The sequence below is a fragment of the Aegilops tauschii genome, chromosome 2, assembly GCF_002575655.3.
Source record: "Aegilops tauschii subsp. strangulata cultivar AL8/78 chromosome 2, Aet v6.0, whole genome shotgun sequence".
Classification (NCBI taxonomy): Eukaryota; Viridiplantae; Streptophyta; class Magnoliopsida; order Poales; family Poaceae; genus Aegilops; species Aegilops tauschii.
In genome coordinates, this window is record NC_053036.3 from 604129604 (window position 1) to 604152539 (window position 22936).

The 22936-nt window shown below is 45.4% G+C and overlaps 1 protein-coding gene across 1 annotated transcript; it reads left to right on the forward strand.

Annotated features, from left to right (window-relative positions):
• Positions 1-11370: 11370 nt before the first annotated feature.
• LOC109783436 (flavonol 3-O-glucosyltransferase UGT89B1-like) lies at positions 11371-13248 on the forward strand. The gene has a single exon (XM_020342045.4). The coding sequence runs from the start codon at positions 11654-11656 to the stop codon at positions 13061-13063; it is 1410 nt and encodes a 469-aa protein (XP_020197634.1). The 5' UTR covers positions 11371-11653; the 3' UTR covers positions 13064-13248.
• Positions 13249-22936: the final 9688 nt, after the last annotated feature.

Genomic DNA, 22936 nt, shown 5'->3' on the forward strand with positions numbered 1-22936 from the left:
CAATAGGTGAGAACCTAGTATCGTTGAACACAGTGTGGCCGCCGAGGTGAGACGGCGAGCGGAGGCCGACGGTGGTGCTGGGACGTGGAACAGTTGTGGCCGGTCGTTCCGCTGGGTGTTGGATTTTGTAGGATGATCTGGGTGCGCCGCGCCCAACAACTGTGGCCCAAGCACTATGATTGCTTGCCCGGCCTAGAAAGTAAAAGGAGCGCACTCAAAACTAAGTTCTTGACGCTCATTCATACGACTTAGAAAGTAAAAGCAAACATTTTTTGAATTTCCAACATTTGATAAAATTTTCAAACATTTCTTTGACGTTGTGAAAAAATCGAGTATTTTCTGAAATTCCATTATTAATAATGCCGACAAATTTGGAAAACATGAATACATTTTTTGTTCCAAACATTTAAAAATTTCAAACAGTTGTTTTTAAGATTTTGAAAAACACGAACAATTTCCAAAACCGTTTTTATTTTGAAATTCCATATTTTTATTGAAAAATTCTAGACATTTTTAAGAGCTTTTTTAGTTGTGAATTATGTATTAAAAAATGAAACCAAAAAAATAACTTACTCAGGAACATTCCAAAAGGTTTCCAAAACTGGTAGAAAATCATACCAAAAATGTATGATGCGCTAGCTAAATGGGCCGGCCCACCCAGAGCGCTCGCCTCGACTGCCTGTGAGAAAGGGCGTATATTGGATGCAGTAAGCGTCCAAGGATTTGCCAAAAAATATGGGATGAACTTTCATACAAAGAAAAATTGTCACAATATTTTGGACGGGGTTTCGGAATTTTGTGTGAACTTCCGCAACTGCTTGCACAAGTTTGATGAAAATTGAACTTTCACAAGATTTGGGGTCAAACTTCTCGAAAACAAACTTTCAGAAAGGAAACTATCGAACTAAGAGCAGGCCTGGGACTGCTCCACTGCATCAAATTCACTTTGAAGCAGTTCCACAGCTCCATCATAAAATAGTTTAACATGTTTAACTTCCAGCTAGCTTAAGCTTCAAGAGTGTGAAAATTGGTGGGAAAGGTCAACTATGCCCCAAATTATTTTATGGATGATGTTTTGAATGCCCAACATTTGGGACCCTTGAGCAATTGATTTTTCCAAGTTTTGTACCTACCAAAAATGTCTTATAATTTGGGACAGAGGTAGTACAATATTACACATGTACTCGTGTGCATACGGTTTGAGTGTTGTATGCATGAATATACATTGGATTAACGATATATAAAATGGTGTCAACAAATACAATTAGTGCATTGAAATGATTAAAAATGATGTCCAGCGGTAGATAATTTAAAGTTTCACATAAATAGGCAATGATGGATAATTAAAAGGTTTACATGAATGCCCACTGGTAGATAATTACAAGGTTTAAATGAATGTCCGTGGATAGATAATTAAAAGGTTTCCAGGAATGCTGAGATAATATAGTACGAGACCACATACTAGTTCCAACCAATTGCAAGAGTTGTGGCTATCTCATCACGGAATGTATCCATCCTTTGATCATTGGGTGCCCCAACTGAGGCAATGGAAAAGTTATTATACCCTTCTGATATTGCGGGCACATGGTCAGGATCACGGTCGAACCAAGCAAAGTCCAAGTATTTGCTCTTATGCTTACAAATTAAGTTGTGAAGAATCATAGTATTAACAACAATCATATTTTGCTTCAACATCAGGTACGTTGAATCTTGTACCGAATTTGCCACTTCATTTTTAGCACTCCAAATGATTCCTCAATAACGTTGTGGATAGACGAGTGGATGTGATTGAGTTTTTTATATGTACTGGCTAGTGATTTGTCCAAGATGTAAATCATGATTGTGTGTTGTAAAAAAATCGTATGTAACAAAAGCAAGTGCAAAAAAAATTGGTATACCTGCTCTTCCTTAGGGGTTTCACATTTCTTGGTCGGGGCAGTGGTCTGGTCGGTGTTGCTGTCCATGATGGTGGTGTGCCCGACCGACGCTGGAGCTTGGGCCTCCATGGTTGTCGCTGCCTCCTGGCCAGCAGCAGGCATGGTCGGGAGGCCCTAAGCTCCTCGTCATCTGGCTAGGAGAGGTAGTCGCGACCGCGACTGGGGCTGCCGCCATCTAGTAGTGGTCGGGCCAGGAAAGGCCGACCTTCATTATCGGCCTGGTCATGGCTAGATGCTCGAGGGGGCGGATAAATTGGGGGTTGGAGGAGGAGGAGCCCCACTGGGTCTCCATTCTTGTGGTCTCCTCGCCGGCATGGGCGTCGTGTGGTAACTGGATTTTGTGGTGTCGACGGTGCTAGGGGTGTCGGGCGGCTGCCTGTCTGTGCGTCTGGAGAAGAACGGATGGGTAGGGATGAGGAGGGGCTGCATGTGTGAGGAAAATTGACATGGTATTCATTGGATAATATTGCCCCAACTCCACGAGGACTCTTCGAACTACAATTTTTGAAGCACCCCCTGAAGTGCTTCACGAAAAATAGGAAGTTGTACCCCAGATTCAATTTTTTTACGGAGCAGGACATAATGGATGTTGGAAATATGCCCTAGAGGCAATAATAAAATGGTTATTATCATATTTCCCGTTCATGATAAATGTTTATTATTCATGCAGAATTATATTAACCAGAAACTTAAATACATGTGTGAATACATAGACTCCATCGTGTCCCTAGTATGCCTCTACAAGACTAGCTCGTTGATCAAAGATGGTTAAGGTTTCCTAACCATAGACATGAGTTGTCATTTGATAACGGGATAACATCATTAGGAGAATGATGTGATGGACAAGACCCAACCGTAAGCTTAGCATCAGATCGTTTAGTTATTTGCTACAACTTTCATCATCTCAAGTATCTGTTCCTTAGACCATGAGATCGTGCGACTCCCTGACACTGGAGGAATACTTAGTGTGTATCCAAACGTCACTCCATAACTGGGTGATCATAAAGGTGCTCTACAGGTATCTCTGAAGGTGTCTGTTGGGTTGGCATGGATCGAGACTGGGATTTGTCGCTCCGTGTGACGGGGAGATATCTCTAGGCCCTCTCGGTAATACAACATCGTAAAGAGCTTGCAAGCAATGTGCCTAATGAGTTAGTCACGGGATCTTGTATTACGGAACGAGTAAAGAGACTTGTCGGTGACGAGATTTAACTAGATATGGAGATACCGACGATCGAATCTCGGTCAAGTAACATATCACTGGACAAAGGGAATTGCATACAGGATTGACTGGATCCTTGAGATCGTGGTTCAACCGATAAAGGTCTTCATGGAATATGTAGGAACCAATATGGGCATCCAGGTCCCGCTATTGGTTATTGACTGGAGAGGTGTCTCGGTCATGTCTACATGATTCTCGAACCCGTAGGGTCGGCACGCTTAACGTTCGATGACGCTAGAGTAGTATTGGGATATGTGCATTGGTAACCTAAAGTTGTTCGGAGTCCCGGATGAGATCCCGGACATCACGAGGAGCTCCGGAATGGTCCGGAGGTAAAGATTCATATATAGGGAATCCTGTTTTGGTCGCCGGAGAAGTTTTGGGCATTATCGATATTGTACCGGGAGTGCTGAAAGGGGTCCGGGGTTCCACCTACCCCGGGGGCCCACATGGACTGTAGGGGGTGCGTCCTAACCTACATGGGCCAGGGGCACCAACCCCAAGAGGCCCATGCGCCTAGAACAAGGAAAAGGGGGAGAGTCCTAAGGGGGGAAGTCACCCCCCCTAGGTGCCTTGAGGAGGGAGGATTCCTCCCTAGGCCGGCGCCCCCTCCCTTGGAGGAGGGGCCAAGGCTGCGCCCCAATCCTCCCCTTCACCTCCTATAAATAGTGGGGGAGAGGGAGGGGCTGGACACATCAAATCCCATGCCCCGGCGGCAGCCCTACCTCTCCCAACACTCCGTTTTCTCCTCAGATTGGTTTCAGCAGCGTTTGGCGAAGCCCAGCCGGGATTGCACCACCACCATCTCCACCACGCCGTTGTGCTGGTTGAGATCCCATCTACTTATCCTCTCTTGCTTGCTGGATCAATAAGGTGGAGACGTCATCGAGGCGCGCGTGTGCTGAACGCGGAGGTGTCGTCCGTTCGTTGCTAGATCGGATTGGATCGTGATTGGATCGTGAAGACTACATCAACCGCGTTATATACTCTTCCGCATTCGGTCAGGGTATGTAGATACACTCCCCTCTCGCAGCTATGCATCTCCTAGATTAGATCTTGGGTGTTTCGTAGGGAAATTTTTTATTTTCATGCTTCGTTCCGCATCAGTGGAGGCACACTATTTCGCTTGCGTTTTGGAGTGGAGCTAAATTTTAAGGAGAGGAGTTGTCCCAAATAGGCTTGGTGGACTTTCAAATGACTAGATAATTGCCCGTGCCACCGTGCATAGCAGTAAGATATTAATATTCTATTACGTTAGCCCCTAAATTATCTGTCCATATTAATTTGATTAATTAAATATCAATTATAAAATCCTATCCTTGATTTACCTACCTAGATAAATTTTAGGGTTTTATTTTTAATCACTTATTTGGTAAGAAAAAAAATGAGGTACAACTAAGACGGTTTTCAAAGACCAATTAAAAGAGAGAGACTGGGGGAACATACATAAGGTTGGAAGAACAATATGCCTAACGGGAAAAGAAATGATATCCGTTATCTGTTACTCCCTCCATTCCTTTATCTAAGGTGTATGATTTCCACGGTGACCAAGTGTAACGCCCCAAGACCGACGCTTCAGAAGACTTCCATATTTTCGTGGTCACCGTGTGTTTCTTTTGTGCTTGCTCTTTTATTTTTACATTGCATCATGTCATCATGCCATCATGTCATTAATCTTTGCATCTCAACTCAACTAATAAATTGCATGGATCTTCGATCCATTTAAATCGAGGGAAATGCACATGGTGATTTCTCTTTACAACATATAAAATCTCCCAATATTATTAGGGAGCTATATTAAAATATTCCATTAACTTTGGAATTAACCATAACACACTTGCAAAATAATTCCGTGCCTTTTCTGCTTCAAGTTTGGTCTCCAAACTTTGCCCTAAATTCTTTCTTCACTTTCCGGAGCTCCACCAAAAATCTCAACATTTTGGCCACTCCTAAACCTTGTCCTAGTTCAAATCATTTGTATTTAAATCAAATGAGTTTGAATTTAAATCTTTCAACCATGGCCTTTTCTATTTTCTCGGAACAAGCACATTTTTGTGAGTCCGGGAAAATTACCCGCATGCGCAAATTCTTTCCCTAACCCTATCTTTCTTTTTCTTCTCTCTAATACTTTTCTGCTAAAAGGAAATAAGAGAGAGAGAAGAGAAGCCCAGCTGGCCACTTGGTCCTCCCAGCAGGCCGACCCATTTGCTCCTAGAGGCCAAGCCCCCGCTGCTAACCCTAGCCCGATGCCCTCACCCGATCTCCTCCTCTCCCTCTCGTCCTCCCACACCGCCGCCACTCACACACGCAGCGCCCGAACCCGTCGCTCGCTAGCCACTCTCCCTCCTCTCGATCTCTCCCTCTCGCTTCCCCGCAGCGCCGCCATCTCTCTCTGACCCCTCGCTCTCACCCTCTCGTGCCCTCCCGTGCCGCCAAGAAGAGAGAAGGAGCGCTCGCGCCCGATCGCCGCCGTGCTCGTCCCCTGGCGCCGCTTCTGCAGCGCCTCGGTTGATCTCCGCCCTCGCGCAAGCCGCTCCAGCGCCGCCACCATCGTCGAAGATGGGCTCCCGCCGCCCAGATCTGCGTCTCGTCCTCGTCCACGCGGTTCCCCTCGCCGCACCCCCCGAGCAGGAGCTCCGCCTCCCCTGCTTCGTGCCAAGGCCGACGCCGGACACTTTGTCCTTCGCCGCCCCATGGAGGCCTAAGCCGCCGACCTCGTCGGGCCTCCACCTCCGTCCCGCGCCCGCATCCATGCTCTGGATCGAGAGGAGCTCGATCCTGAGCGCCTTCTGCCCGTCCATGCCGCCCATGAGCCTCGGCGCCCCCTTTGCTCTGTTGCACGCCCATGCCATTCCCACCGCTCAAGCCTTGCCTCGCACCCTGCTGCCTTCGGTCGCTATTGGTTTGTTTGGCCATCATGGACATGTTGATGCGGACACCAAGTACGACTACACCACGGTGATACGTGAACGACTACACGGCTACGACAAGTGTACCTCTACATCCTGGAATCGCTAAGTACCGCACCGAAATGCAAGTACAACAAGGAACCCGACTACTTCCACCACGGCCGTGTACCACTACTTCCACTACCATCGCGAGAACGACTACTTCCAATACCGTCGCGACGTGAACAACTACTTCCCACGACGACCCATGAACGACTACTTCCTCTACATCGTACCGAACTTGATCCGTTCCGAAATGCACGCTTCGAAGGTATAACCCCGAGACGACGCCCGTGAACGAATGCATGCATGTTGTATGAGATGCTCGCGTTTGCACCGTGTTCGAATTTGTCGCTTGCACGGTCCTCCTCGGTTGCCATGCGTCGACCCGTGGGAACCCGGTAATCGGGATCACCCCACCACCTTTTGCATGTTCTGCACATCCACACTTTCATTCACACCGACATCTTGATGAGTTGTCGGATCATCGGGATGTTGCCGTGGATCCATTTCCGTTTCGCCGCCGTGGCACCCTTTCCCTTCCGCCATGGCGACAAATGTCTCATATCATGCTCATGTCAACATTCTCATAAAATTGCTTAAAACTTGCATTGTCATCCGCATCATGATAACAACATTTAAATGTTTAAAATTGTTGTTTGCTTTAAATTGCTACATGACATATGGGGATTTTCCGGAATTGTTGTTTGTTGTTCCGGCCTCATTTAAACTTGCCTAGATAGATAGTCTTACTATGCTTCACCTCTTGCCATGTTTAATAACATTTAATATTGTTGGGTACATAACCGAGAGAGAACTAAATATTTGAATGTGGTGTTTCGTCAATATGCAACTCGTTGCATATTGAGCTCCACTTAATTTGTAGTGTTGTTTGTTGCACTTTGCCATGCCATGCTCATTAAATCGGACATGCATCATACTTGATTGTGCATCATGCCATGTTCATGTGATGGTTGTTTACTATGTTGTTTGCTTCTTTCCGGTTTGCTTCTCTCGTTAGCTTCGGTTTCATTCCGGTGTTGTGAGGATTCGTTCGACTACGTCCGTTTGTCTTCTTCATGGACTCGTTCTTCTTCCTAGCGGGATCTCAGGCAAGATGACCATACCCTCGAAATCACTTCTATCTTTGCTTGCTAGTTGTTCGCTCTATTGCTATGCCGCGCTACCTACCACTTGCTATATCATGCCTCCCATATTGCCATGTCAAGCCTCTAACCCACCTTTCCTAGCAAACCGTTGTTTGGCTATGTTACCGCTTTTGCTCAGCCCCTCTTATAGCGTTGCTAGTTGCAGGTGAAGATGAAGTTTGTTCCATGTTGGAACATGGATATGTTGGGATATCACAATATCTCTTATATTATTAATGCATCTATATACTTGGTAAAGGGTGGAAGGCTCGGCCTTATGCCTGGTGTTTTGTTCCACTCTTGCCGCCCTAGTTTCCGTCATACCGGTGTTATGTTCCTTGATTTTGCGTCCCTTACGCGGTTGGGTGATTTATGGGACCCCCTTGACAGTTTGCTTTGAATAAAACTCTTCCAGCAAGGCCCAACCTTGGTCTTACATTTGCCTCACCTAGCCTTTTTCCCTTGGGTTTCCGGAGCCCGAGGGTCATCTTTATTTACCCCCCCCCCCCCGGGCCAGTGCTCCTCCGAGTGTTGGTCCAAACTAGAGCCCTTTGCAGCGCCACCTCGGGGAAACTTGAGGGCTGGTTTTAGTTGTACGGACTGCTCATCCGGTGTGGCCCGAGAACGAGATATGTGCAGCTCCTATCGGGATTTGTCGGCACATTCGGGCGGCTTTGCTGGTTTTGTTTTACCATTGTCGAAATGTCTTGTACCGGGATTCCGAGACTGATCGGGTCTTCCCGGGAGAAGGAATATCCTTCGTTGACCATGAGAGCTTATAATGGGCTAAGTTGGGACACCCCTGCAGGGTATAAACTTTCGAGAGCCGTGCCCGCAGTTATGTGGCAGATGGGAATTTGTTAATATCCGGTTGTAGAGAACTTGACACTTGACTTAACTAAAACGCATCAACCGTGTGTGTAGCCGTGATGGTCTCTTTTCGGCGGAGTCCGGGAAGAGAACACGGCTTTTGAGTTATGTTTGACGTAAGTAGGAGTTCAGGATCACTTCTTGATCATTACTAGTTGACGACCGTTCCGTTGCTCCTCTTCTCGCTCTTATTTGCGTATGTTAGCCACCATATATGCTAGTGCTTGCTGCAGCTCCACCTCACTACCCTTTCCTACCCTTAAGCTTAAATAGTCTTGATCTCGCGGGTGTGAGATTGCTGAGTCCTCGTGACTCACAGATTCTACCAAAACACTTGCAGATGCTGTTGATGCCAGTGCAGGTGACGCAACCGAGCTCAAGTGGGAGATCGACGAGGAACTTGGTCGTTACTATGTTTCGTTTCCTGTTGATCAGTAGTGGAGCCCAGTTGGGACGATCGGGGATCTAGCATTTGGGGTTATCTTCTTTTTATTTGGATTTGACCGTAGTCGGTCTATGTATGTATCTTGAATGATGTATGATTTTTTTATGTATTGTGTGAAGTGGCGATTGTAAGCCAACTCTTTATCCCATTCTTGTTCATTACATGGGATTGTGTGAAGATGGCCCTTCTTGCGACAAAACCACAATGCGATTATGCCTCTAAGTCGTGCCTCGACACGTGGGAGATATAGCCGCATCGTGGGTGTTACACCAAGGCACATAATTATGGACTATTTAGGATGAAATTACCCTTTTCTAATTTGTAGATTAGTGGCAAGTAAATCATTTAGGCTAGGAAATGAATAGATGCACACAATCAGGAGAGAGATAGTTTCCTTTTCTTTCTTTACAAGGAGAGATACATGCAATCGGGAAGGAGATGCTTTCCTTTTTCTGAAGGGCCAAGATCGGAATTACGAGGAACTAGAACAAATGCACCTTACAATATGGAATTTTATAAAAAACAAATACACATTATATAAAGGAACAGAGGGGGTATCTCTTATCTCTTAGTATACTACTTAAAAGGAAAGTACTGTTCCCTCTTATGTCAAATCCTTCGTCCAACCTTTCAAATTTTATTTATGGTATACCCTGGTTCTGGTCACACATGTTTGATAACCCAATATATGGCAATAAATTCACAATCCATAAACAAATACTCCTTTTGTTCCTTTATGTAAGGTGTATTATTTTTGGCACGCTGGTCAAGGCACATAATTATAGATAAGTTAGAATGAAATTATCCTTGGCAAATTTGTTGGTTAGTGGCAAGTAAGTCAGTTAGTTCAGGAAAGTAAGAGATATGCAATCGAGATAGAGATCTTTCCTTCTTTTACTACAAGCAGAGATACATACAATCGAGAAAGAGATACTTTCCTTTTTTCTGAAGGGCTAAGAATGAAATTATGAGAAATTAGAAGAAATGCACTTTACATTATGGAATTTTATCAAAAAACAAATACAACTTATATAAATAAATGGAGGGGACATGCCTATTTTGGCCCAATAAAGTAGGTCAATCACGGGCACATGCCTATTTTGGTCCCTCGTGGCAACGCACGAGCACATACCTATTTTGGTCCCTCGTGGCAACGCATAGGCACATGCCTATTTTGGTCCCTCGTGGCAACGCACGAGCACATACCTATTTTGGTCCCTTGTGGCAACGCATAGGCACATGCCTATTTTGGTCCCTCGTGGCAACACACGGTCACGTACTGCCTAGTTTAAAAAAAAGTAATACTAGATAGTTGTCTGTGCGTTGCAACGGAATATAATTATTCCAATATGTTAGCCCGTAATTTAGCTGTAGTAAATAAATGTTTATCAAATCCTACCCTTGATTTACCTATGTAAATAAAATTTTAAGATTTTATTTGGTAAGTACTTATTAGATCAAAGAAAATATAATTTTAATAAAAAATGGACAATTAAGACGAATTTCAAGGAAATTTGATGAAGAAAATCAAAGGTAAAAAAAACATAAAGAGGAAGGGGGAACATACCTAAGGCTGGACGAACCACTCTCCCTGGTAGGGAAAGGAGTGGTACTCCTTTTTAAAATAGTAGATTATTAAGTGAAAATTGCTAATAGAGCTCGGGCTCCATGGCAAATAAATGGCGCCGCAAGTCCCTTTTAATTAGTTTTAGCTAGCTCGATAGTTTATTTTTCTCGGGAAATAAACTTTATTGAACTGTTAGACCATAAGTCAACTTTTAAACGGGACCAGTTTACATCCCTATCCATGGAGCCCGACTTTTGCAAAAGTCAACTTTTTAAGTTTCAAATTTTTTGAAAAAAATACACATATATATAGGGATGTACTCCCTCCGTTCCTCTATATAAGGTGTATTATTTTCGGCACGGTGACCAAGGCACATAATTATAGACATGTTATGACGAAATTACCCTTGTCAAATTTGTTGTTTAGTGGCAAGTAAATCAATTAGTCCAAAAAAAGTAAAAGATACATACAATCGATAAAGAGATAGTTTCTTCTTTTGCTATAGGAGAGATATGGACAATTAGGAGAGAGATACTTTCCTTTTTCTGGAGGGCTAACAATGGAATTATGAGGAATTAGAAGAAATGCACCTTACATTCTGGAATTTTATCAAAAAACAAATACACCTTATATAAAGGAACGGAGGGAGTATACTATAAATCTGTAAATTTTCATTATGAAATAATGTTGACGTGAGCCACACAAAAGATCATGATTTTCTACCGCATGTACTCTTCACTATAAAACTTCATGAATGCTTTTTTTGTGTAGACCACATCAAAACGTATCTCATAATGAAAATTTACAAAGATGAAGTATACACCGTGATATACATATGTAAATTTTTACAGATTTCTTGAAACTTTATATATATATATATATATATATATATATATATATATATATATATATATATATATATATATATTCATCCTACTACACACTACCGGGTGTAGTTACACCCATTTCTCATATATTACCATGCGGTAGTATATACTCTACTTTATTATTTTTAGTATGTTCACATACTATATCTAAGATACTCCAAAGCGAGTTATGTGAAAAAATTGCATGTGAGCCCATGTTTTTATAATATTTGTGAAATACGTACATATTTGTACATACAAAAGAGTATGCTCAAAATATACTACATACTACCTAAAAAATAGTATATATACTACCTAAACATTCTTACATACTATATACTACGCGTACATACTCTCCGATATGATAGATACTACCTAGAACGTATGAAACAAAAGTGGGAGTAACTACACCCGGTAGTATATATTATTTTGATTTTTTTCGAAATTTCAAGCTGCATAGAGCAAGGGATCCAAAATAAGATTGGGTTTTTGGGTAAGCGTAGAACTAGTAGGTGCGTGTGTGTGCTGAGGAGATAAAAAGGTTGGCCACAGCACATCGCAAGCAGGCGTAGAGAGTCAAAGAGCAAGGCGTGGCCAAACTCTCCCTGTCTCCCAGTCCCAGCCGACGAACTCATCTCCAAGCCTCGGCCATGGAGACGGAGCCGCGGTCAACGCCGCACCTCCTCCTCGTCCCCTTCCCGGCGCAGGGCCACGCGCTGCCGCTGCTCGACCTGGCCGCGCTGCTCGCGTCCCGCGGCCTCCGCCTCACCGTCGTCACCACGCCCGCCAACGCCCCGCTCCTGTCCCCTCTCCTCGCCGCCCACCCCGGCTCCGTCCAGCCCCTCGTCCTCCCCTTCCCCACCCACCCCTCCCTCCCGCCGGGCCTCGAGAACACCAGGAGCTGCCCGCCCTCCTACTTCCCCGTCTTCATCCACGCGCTAGCCAAGCTCCGCCAGCCCGTCCTCGCGTGGGCCAGGTCGAACTCTCACCCCGTCGCCGCCGTCGTGTCCGACTTCTTCTGCGGGTGGACGCAGCCCCTCGCGGCCGAGCTCGGCGTGCCCAGGATCGTCTTCTCGCCCTCGGGGGTCCTCGGCACCGCCGTCCCGCACTCTCTGTTCCGTCGGTTGGTCAAGCGGCCGTCGGATGCCGATGACGGGTTCGGCGTCTCGTTCCCGGCGATTCCCGGCGAGCCGGCGTTTCACTGGAGAGAGCTCTCCGGGATGTACAGGGGCTACATGGAAGGCCAGGTGGAGGAGCAGGTCGGCGAGGCCGTGAGGCAGAACTTCCTCTGGAACCTGGAGAGCTGGGGGTTTGTGTCGAACACCTTCCGTGCGCTGGAGGGGACGTACCTGGACTCGCCGCTCGAGGACCTGGGGTCCAAGCGCGTGTGGGCGGTGGGTCCGCTAGCGCTGGAGACGAGCAGCTCCGGAGATCGTGGCGGCGAGGCGGCTCTTGTCGCCGGCGATCTCGGGGCGTGGCTGGGCGGCTTCCCGCAGGGCTCGGTCGTGTACGTGTGCTTCGGCAGCCAGGCGGTGCTGACCCCGGCCGTGGCGACGGCCCTAGCCGAGGCGCTGGAGCGGAGCGCCGTCCCGTTCCTGTGGGCCGCGGGCGACGGCGCGGTGCTCCCGGAAGGGTTCGAGGCCCGCGCGTCGGCGGCGAGGCGCGGGCTGGTGGTGCGCGGGTGGGCGCCGCAGGTGGCGATCCTGCGGCACGCGGCGGTGGGGTGGTTCATGACGCACTGCGGCTGGAACTCGGTGCTGGAGGCGGCGGCGGCGGGCGTGCCCATGCTGGCGTGGCCGATGACGGCGGACCAGTTCGTGAACGCGCGGCTGCTCGTGGACGAGGCGCGCGTCGCGGTGCGCGCGTGCGCGGGCGGGATCGGCGTGGCCCCGGACGCCGGCGAGCTCGCGGCCGTGCTGGCCGGCGCTGTCGGGGAGGGAGGGAGCGCCGCGCGGGCGCGCGCCAAGGAGCTCGCGGCGGAAGCGGCCGGCGCGACCAAGGAAGGCGGGAGCTCGCGCCAGGATCTGGAGCGGCTGGTGCTAGAGATTCAGAAGCTTTGAGCCTTTGAACGTGGCGCGATGGATTTTGGAGAACATTCACGGAGTTGTTTCTGGCTTTCTGCTATACACTCCGTATACAGTGCTCAATTTCTAGATTTTTTCGGCACTTTTTTTTCCTGCAGCTATGCCGTTTATATATGATAAACAATCGAAATGGATTATGCATGCTTCATCCTATTTATGGTTGCCAGCATTGTTCTGTTGTGACAGTTTGAAATATTTTCTTCAATTTTGTCGACATTTATCCAGATACGAAACTACTCTACACACGACCGTTGAGAGACGATTCGTGGACGATGTCTTCTTTGAACGGTGTGGATTTGTAGAATAATGCCATCTAATGGGTGCTTTTGTCCATCGTGCATAAATCGTGCAGATAATATCGTCTGTCTAGCACTGCTCATCCAGATATATGTATATGGGAGCCGTTTGGATGTTGTGGCACTGTTTGTAAGAGCTTCTCCAACGGTCGCCGAATGCGCCGCGTGCTAAAAACTACTTTGCCGTGCGTCCATCGCCTGATTTGGCGCGGCGTGCAGCGCTGGCTCCAGCAGCCGCGCTAAAATGCAGCGCGCGCGCAACTCCAGCAGTGCGCAAAAATGCAGCGGGCACGACTCTCGCACAAACAACATATGCATTCCAAAACAGAAGCAAAAAATCAAACACAAACAAAAATAAATCGAAATAAATAGTTCAATTTCGTTATTACAACTCAAACAAATAAACAGTTTATCGTTCAATACAACAAATAGTGCAATAAACACAACAAATAGTTCAACAATACAATATCGAAAGCACAAATCATGATGCTCTTTGTCGTCCATTCCATGCCCACCACTCCTCAATGAGATCCTTCTGACGTTATGCGCTGCGGGACGTCGAATGGCATGATAGGAGGCAACAAAACGGGCCACCCTTTCAGCCCTCCGTCGCACTCGCACGGGATGTCCCAAGAGCTCATACTGAGAGCAGTCTACATCTTGGCCACGCTCATTCTCGATGATCATGTTATGCATGATCACACAAGCGTGCATGATGTACCAAATCATTTTCTGATCCCAAAATCTAGCCGGTCCTCTCACAATAGCAAATTGGGCTTGCAAAATCCCAAAAGCTCTATCCACATCTTTTCTAGCCGCCGCCTGAGCATTGTGGAAATCAAGATTTTTCTTACCTTCCGGCTTTTTCAACGGCTTCACAAAGGTTTGCCACTTTGGATAGATGCCATCCGCTAGATAATAGCCATAGTTGTATGTACGGCCATTTGCTACAAACTGCACCAGTGGCAAATCACCATTTGCAATCTTATTCATCAGTGGAGACCGGTTGACAACATTGATGTCATTCAAAGATCCAGGCATTCCAAAGAATGCATGCCAAATCCAAGTCTCTTGATCGGCCACCGCTTCAAGGATTATAGTGGGACCCTTTTTTTGGCCGTGGAATTGCCCATGCCATGCCTTTGGACAATTCTTCCAACTCCAATGCATGCAATCTATTGAGCCAAGCATACCAGGAAAGCCACGAGCTTTGTTCATCTCCAATAGCCTTGCGGCATCTTGAGCATTGGGAGATCTCAAATACTCCTGGCCAAACACTTGCACAATTCCGATTGCGAAGCGCTTGACACACATGATGGCTTGGCTCTCACCCATAGCCAAGTGATCATCAACTAAATCAGCCGGATACCGTATGCCAACATACGCAAAGCGGCTGTCTCCTTCTGAAAGGTGCTATGCCCGAGCTCTCCGGCGGCATTCCTCCTTTGCTGAAAAAACCGGTCATGGCTCGCTAGTTTCTCTGCAATGCGACTGAACAACTCGGTGCTCATCCTAAACCGGCGACGAAAGTACGACTCCGGGTATGTGGGATTCTCCATGAAATAGTGCCTCATCAATCTGTTATGGGCATCAATCCCATCCCTCTAAATTTTCTGCCGACCCATAACCAAACCACCGTGCTTCGGTTTTTTATTGATGTGCATAGCTAGGATCATTGCAAGATCCTCCTCCTCTTTCATATCAAATTCTTCTTCGGAAGAATCATACGACGAACTCATCTACAATGTTCAATACTATGCTATAAAAAACTACAATCAACATGCACCAAATTCATGAAGTTTGAGCAATACATACCTTGCAGGCGTTTTGTCGAACACCTTGCGGGCGCCGAGCGGCAAGGAGCGCCCGGGCGCTGTTCGTCGGAGGACGGACGCGCGCGAGGGGCGGCGGTGACTAGAGGGAGGCGGAGGAAGCCGCCGCGGCGCGGGGATAGGCCGGGGAAGCGCCGGAACGGTCGCCGGATGGCACGGGCGGCGGCGGCGCCGCGGCTGGAGGGGGGTGAGTTGCGAGCAAGCGCGCGAGAGTGCAGCGCGCGGGAGTGGGCGCAGCAAATAAGCGGCATGCGATGGAGTTTCGGCCCGCGCGCTGAACTAGATATGCCGCGCGCGGTTTTTACGCGCCCGCTGGAGCCACTATACAGGTTGCACGTGCGCTAAAATGGCAATTTTGCGCCAGGTGGCATTTATTCGTTGGACATATTAGGGAAGGGAGCCCCACCCAGTTGAAATCAGGGGGCGAAGAGTTTAAATAGAAGATTACGTAGGTTAGTTACGTAGCTTTACCTAGGTGTAGCATTTTTGCTGTTTGAAAATCCAAAAGCAAAGGACATATTTTAGGGGAACATCCGAGCCAAAAACAGGAAAAGGAGGTGAGATTTTCCCTTTTTCTCTTCTTGTTTTGCTCTTTTTCCCATGATATCCACACCTTACTCCAACGAGCCGTTGGGCACCTAAGTTTGAATTAGTACGTACTCCCTCCGTCCCAAAATATTTTCCGAAGCACAAGTTTCGAATTTTTCCCACAAAAAATAAAAGGTTTTGAATTTATGAGAGTCGTACATCTTGACAAGTGTTGTTTGACATGGAACATGACTTGAACAAGGTAAGCAGTACCCTTGACTCTCCCAACCCTCTTCGGTACTTTTGCAGCATGTATCTAATACAGTGATTGGACGAGCAACTAGAAATCTTAAGACTACTACATATGCGAACCAATTGACCCCTCATCAGTGATCGGCAAGCTCGGGAGGGTTATCACTGACCGGCCACAATTTCAAATTGAAAAACATTACGGGATGCAATCTATGAAAAGAACCAAATTCAGTGGTAAATAGTGACATTACTATTTGACACTATTCAATGTTGATTTTGTTGTTTCATAGCTCTCATTCTATAATGTGTTGAACTTGGAATTTCACATGGCAATAGAACATCAACATCTTAACATCCCGTATTTTTTTTAGATTTTTTCAAAAAATCAAAATGTTGTTTCCGCGTGGTTTTCATCGGTCTCCATCGTCGTACATTATCATTGACTGACCGTTCCATATGTGAGGCCACTGATGACACGCTAGCTCTGACTAGTCAATTTTAGGGACCGCTCACTATTGAGCCATGTGTATCACTTACTATTGATGGATTTGTTTCAGTCAAAATTCCTTTTTTTTTCTTGGATAAGGCCTAAACATAGACTCAATAACACAAATAAAAAAGATTCAAATCAATTTTGTCAGAATTTTCATGCGCTTGCAGTTTAAATTTTAATTATATACTCACTAAAATACAGAAATGCATTAAATTACTTAAATATAGAAAACGAACCCCAAAATATGCCAACTTTTGGATGTAACATGTGGTGTTGTATGTTGAGTGTAGAAAAATTTTCAATGCCAACCGATGAAGCAGCGGTCTCTTCGCCTTCAAATCCGACATGTTTCCTCTTGAAACCATGATTCTTCCTTGGAGATTGTCTGGTTTTTAAGCAGTGTACGTCACAATTGATAGTGTCCTGGCTAATGGCCTCTCACCACATAGGTTCTCGGCCTAGTGGGCCGGACCGAGGACCCCCTTTGTTGGTTCCAACATAGGCCACTTCGGGCGGCCCATGACGATATACATGGCGCGCGATTCCACAAAGCTTGGCGCACATGACAAGAAGATGGGGCCGTGGAGAGTTCTACATCCTTAGACATAGACGACCTAGTTGTGTAAACCCTAGGACCCGTATCTTATATAAGCCATGGGTCGGGCTCGTCATAGAACTCATTATGACCCATTAGAATCCCTCGGTACTTTGTACTTTGTATACACCCCAACGAAATAAACCAAACAGCAGGACATAGGCTATTATCTCCTTCATGAGAGCCCAAACCTAGGTAAATCGTGTGTACTTGTTACCATCACACCAAGTAGCCTAGCTTAGGATACCCGACCGAGGGATCTGTCGAATTTATTTCGACAGCGGTGGCCCATGCAGGTCCTGCTAGGCGAACATCACCATTCGATGGGAGTTTGCCGTCGGGGGAGATGTTCATCTTCAGTGGCATCAACCTTGTCGCCAACTCGATTGGTCACCTTGGTCAGATCAAGACCATCTCTCTAGCTGGAATTATTAGATTCGGTAATATGGAGTACACCGCGGATCTCCACGGAGAGCTAATCTCCACAAGTTTGTTGTCACGCCAAACCCGAGAGCAGCACGAGCCGCTCTACCTAGTTACAATGTCAGATCAGGCCCTGGATTAGCATGAGAAACCTGCGTTCAGATCATTGTCGGATTTGATCCTGAAGCCACTTCCCCTTGGCCCAATGTTAGATCGGGCCCCAGAGAAGTGTGAGAAATTTCTCCTGGACTTGATGTCAGATCGAATCCAAGAGCTCGCAAAGTCCTCTCTCCCGATCTCGATGTCAGAGCGGATCCATGGAGCTGCAAGAAGAGGTGGGGTTTTTTGACCCACGCACCACCCATCTCATCACCAACGTCGAAGATCTCGCTGTCGTCCTCGAGGGTGACCCTGAGGAAGCTGAAGACGAGGAAGAGGAGCTTGGCAAGTCTGCGGACAATCGACTACTAGCCACACACAAGTCGCAGGCCACCTTGATCTACAAATGCTACATAGTGGACATACCATATCCCATCAAAGGTGGAAGTAGCGACCACTACAACAACGGGAGTGGGGCTGCTGCGAAGCGTGGCGGCGCGGTGCTGCCCAACAGGGCTCGGGCGCGAAGCATGCGCAAGCTACACAAGGGGAAAGGCACCCTGAGAGGGGACAGAAGCAGGGGGCAAATTGCACAGCAGGTGGAAGGGGATATAACGGCTAGGAGGCGACCGACCCAAAGCTTGCGCCCTCCGGACGGTGCTTAGTATTGTCCCAAAAATAACGGCTACATCATCTTTTGATAAAGACTAGCAAGATGCCCGTGCGTTGCACGTAACATCAAGATGCATTTGTATGAGTAGTTTATCTTGTGAGAGAAAAAGATGAACGAGGAAAGGTCTTATTTGCAAATGTGGAGAGGTGTGTGGGTATCTTTTTGCAAAATTGTTATAGTTTCCTTCCTATCCGTCAGATATGAATCGAACGGCCTATTTGCAAAACTGCCATAGTTTCCTTCCGATCCGTCAGATATAAATCGAATGGCCTATATTGCAGGATGGTAGGCACACCATCATCACCAATTCTATTTTTTTTTATAAAAGTGTAGATACAGACCAAATGGGAAACATCTAGCTTAATAACGGCCACGGCGTGCGCCACCCTTACACCCTGCTAGTAATTTTGACTCAATTGTTTTATTAGTTAGATATGGCATTTATGTAACGAAAAATGTATTTGGCAACCCTGTGACAGATTGCAAAAACGCCACACCACCTGGATGCCGTCGATTTGAATCTGATAATCCCCAAGTGCAGGGAATCATCGTAGCAATTTCCAAAGGTGGAAGTGATAAGTATGGAGTGTCGAACCCACAAGGAGCTAAAGGTAAGATCAATATTCTCTCAAGACCTATCTGCCACTGATACGACTCTACTTACACCGAACGTTTGCTTTCAACTAGAAACGAGAAATAAAACTACGTTGTGGGTATGAAGAGGATAACTTTGCATGGTATCGGAGAGCTAAAATATAAAAGTAGGTGCCGTTATCATAAAGTTAGAATATATTACTAAATATTATAAATAGCGAGTGTGGAATAATGATGGATCCATGTGCGGAATTGTCCTAGGCAATTGTTAACAAGACCGGTAGTCGTCATTGCAATTTCATATGAGGGAGAGGCATAAGCTAACATACTTTCTCTTCTTGGATCATATGCACTTATGATCGGAACTCTAGCAAGCATCCGCAACTACTAAAGATCATTAAGGTAAAACCCAACCATAGCATTAAAGCATCAAGTCCCCTTTATCCCATACACAACAACCCCCTTACTCGGGTTTATGCTTTTGTCACTCAAGCAACCCACTATAAGCGAATCATGAACGTATTGCAACACCCTACAGCGGAAATCCCTCACACTTGCGCGACATGGAGGGCACCATAGGACAGCACCAAAATAAAACATACAACTCGTACCAATCTAGATCATCAATCAACCCAAAGACAAAGGATATCTACTCAAAACATCATAGGATGGCAACACATCATTGGATCATAGTATGTGGCATAAACCACCATGTTCAAGTAGGGATTACAGCGGGGTGCGGGAGAGTGGACCGCGTAAAAGTGATGATGATGGTGATGTTGACGAAGACGATCACCGCGGCGATGATTCCCCTCTCGATGGCACTCCGGTGCCACCAAGAGAGAGGAGGAGAGGTTCTCCCCCTTGTGCTTCCTCCTCCATGGCCTCCCCCCTAGATGGGGAAAGGTTCTCCCTCTGGTCCTTGGCCTTCATGGCGATGATGGCCTCTCCGAGATACTCCTCCATGGCCACCGGTGATGATGGCCCCCTCCGGCAGGGTGCCAGAGAGGGCCTAGATTGATTTCTCGTGGCTACAGAGGCTTGCGGCGGCGGAACTTCCGATCTAGGTTTCTTTCTGGAAGTTTGGGTATATATGAGAGGTGTTGGCGTTGATTTCACGTCAGGGGGGTTTCCGGGCTGTCCACGAGGCAGGGGGCGCGCCCTGGGGGGTGGGCGCGCCCCCCACCCTCGTGGGCAGCCCGGGACTCTTCTGGCCTACTTCTGGTACTCCGCGGGCTTCTTCTGGTCCAAAATTGATCTCCGTCAAGTTGCACGTCAATTGGACTCCGTTTGGTTTTCCTTTTCTGCGATACTCTAAAACAAGGAGAAAACAGAAACTGGCACTGGGCTCTAGGTTAATAGGTTAGTCCCAAAAATCATATAAAAGTGTATAATAAAGCCTATTAAATGTCCAAGATAGATAATATAACAGCATGAATACTTCATAAATTATAGATACGTTGGAGACGTATCAGCATCCCCAAGCTTAATTCCTGCTCGTCCTCGAGTAGGTAAATGATAAAAGAAATAATTTATGAAGTGTGAATGTCAGCAAGTGCTTAAGTTTGATCAATGATAATTCTAATCATCTTTTCTAGCATCATTATATGTCATAACAATAGCTTATCTCATAAAACTTTTCATGATCAAGTAACAAGCAATTCATGTGTTAAGGTATAGATCATAAACTCTCTTGGAAACTAACAAACCGTGTTATCAGTCATCAAACAATTGCAATTCATCTTATTTTCAGGAAATGTCAAAGCTTTGATTTAGCAAACTCCACATACTCAACTATCAATTATTCTTTCACAATTGCTAACACTCACGCGATATTTATGGGTTCAAAGTTTAATCAGACACAGAGAAAGATAGGGGCTTATAGATTCGCCTCCCAACCTTTTACCTCAAGGGTAATGTCAACAATAATAGTTCATGATGCCTTACATCCAATTGGATATACATATCAGAATCTTTCCAACACAAGGTGCTTGCCAAAGGATAAAATGTAAAAAGGAAAGGTGAAAATCACCATGACTCTTGCATAAGGTTAAGAGATAAAAGTAAAAGATAGGCCCTTTGTAGAGGGAAGCAGAGGTTGCCATGCGCTTTCAGGGTTGGATGCACAAAATCTTAATGCGAAAGAATGTCACTTTATATTGCCACTTGTGATATGGACCTTTATTATGCAGTCCGTCGCTTTTATTTCTTCCACATCACAAGATCGTATAAAGCTTATTTCCTCCACACTAGTCAATCATACATATTTTGAGGGCAATTTTTATTGCTTGCACCGATGACAACTTACTTGAAGGATCTTACTCAATCCATAGGTAGGTATGGTGGACTCTCATGGCAAAACTTAGTTTAAGGATATTTGGAAGCACAAGTAGTATCTCTGCTTGGTGCAAAGAATTTGGCTAGCATGAGGGGGAAAGGCAAGCTCAACCTGTTGGGCGATCCATGACAATATACTTTATTTCAGATATAAGAAAACATAACCCATTACGTTGTCTTCCTTGTCCAACATCAACCTTTTAGCATGTCATATTTTAATGAGTGCTCACAATTACAAAAGATGTCCAAGATAGTATATTTATATGTGAAATCCCTCTCCCTTCAATATTTTTTCATGAATTGTTCAAGTGACCAATTCTACGTTTGCTAACTTTCAACAAGTTTACTACCTATACTTATTATGTGTGAAGTCATTACTCCCCATATTATAAGCATATGAAACATATATAGGTTCAGATTTATGACATTCAATTTATTCAACCATTTACTCATAGGATATACGTGAAGCACATGAGTAAATGACAAACTACTCCAAAAGATATGAGTGAAGAACATTGAGTAGTCAAATAATTAACTAGCCATGGGAGGATTCTTTTTCATTCAATATTTCAGATCTAATGATTTTATTCAAACAACAAGTAAAATTGAAAATACGCTCCAAGCAAAACACATATCATGTGACGAATAAAAATATAGCTCCGAGTAAGGTATACCGATAGTTTTGAAGACGAAAGAGGGGATGCCTTCCGGGGCATCCCCAAGCTTAGGGGCTTGAGTCTTCCTTGAATATTACCTTGGGATGCCTTTGGCATCCCCAAGCTTAGGGTATTTCCACTCCTTATTCTCCTCATATCGATATCTCACCCAAAGCTTGAAAACTTCAATCACACAAAACTTAACAAAACTTCGTGAGATAGGTTAGTATGATAAAGAGTAAACCATTCACTTTGGTTCTGTCAAGGACAAGTTTCATAATTGTTCTCACACAATGCCTACTGTACCATATCATTTCTACAATTTATATTGAGAAATATAAGTCATAGAAACTAGAAAACAAGCAAACTATGCAATGAAAACAGAATCTGTCAGAAACAGAACAGTCTGTAATGATCTGAACATAAACCATACTTCTGCTACTCCAAAAATTATGAAATAAATTGGTGGACGTGAGGAATTTGTCTATTAATCTTCTGCAAAAAGAATCAACTCAAAAGCACTCTTCTGCAAAACATTACAGCTAATCTCATGAGCGCAAAGTTTTTGTTTTTTACAGCAAGATCACATTAACTTTCACCCCAGTCTTCCCAAAGGTCTTACTTGGCACTTTATTGAAACAAAAGCTATAAAACATGATTACTACAGTATATTAATCATGTAGACACAAGTAAGGGTAAATATTGGGTTGTCTCCCAACAAGCGGTTTTCTTTAATGCCTTTTAGCTAGGCATGATGATTTCAATGATGCTCACATAAAAGATAAGAATTTAAACATAAAGAGAGCATCATGAAGAATATGACTAGCACAATTGATTCTAACCAACTTCCTATGCCTAGGGATTTTGTGAGCACACAACTTATGGGAACAAGAATCAACTAGCATAGGAAGGCAAAACAAGTATAACTTCAAAACTTTAAGCACATAGAGAGGAAACTTGATATTATTGCAACTCCTACAAGCATGTATTCCTCCCTCATAATAATTTTCAGTAGCATCATGGATAGCAACTTTGTTCTCATACTCAATTGGGACCTCTTCCGAAATAGTG

What these genes read in the sequence shown, in the direction of transcription:
- LOC109783436 (XM_020342045.4), top strand. Translation starts at nt 11,654, where the DNA reads ATGGAGACGGAGCCGCGGTCAACGCCGCACCTCCTCCTCGTCCCCTTC.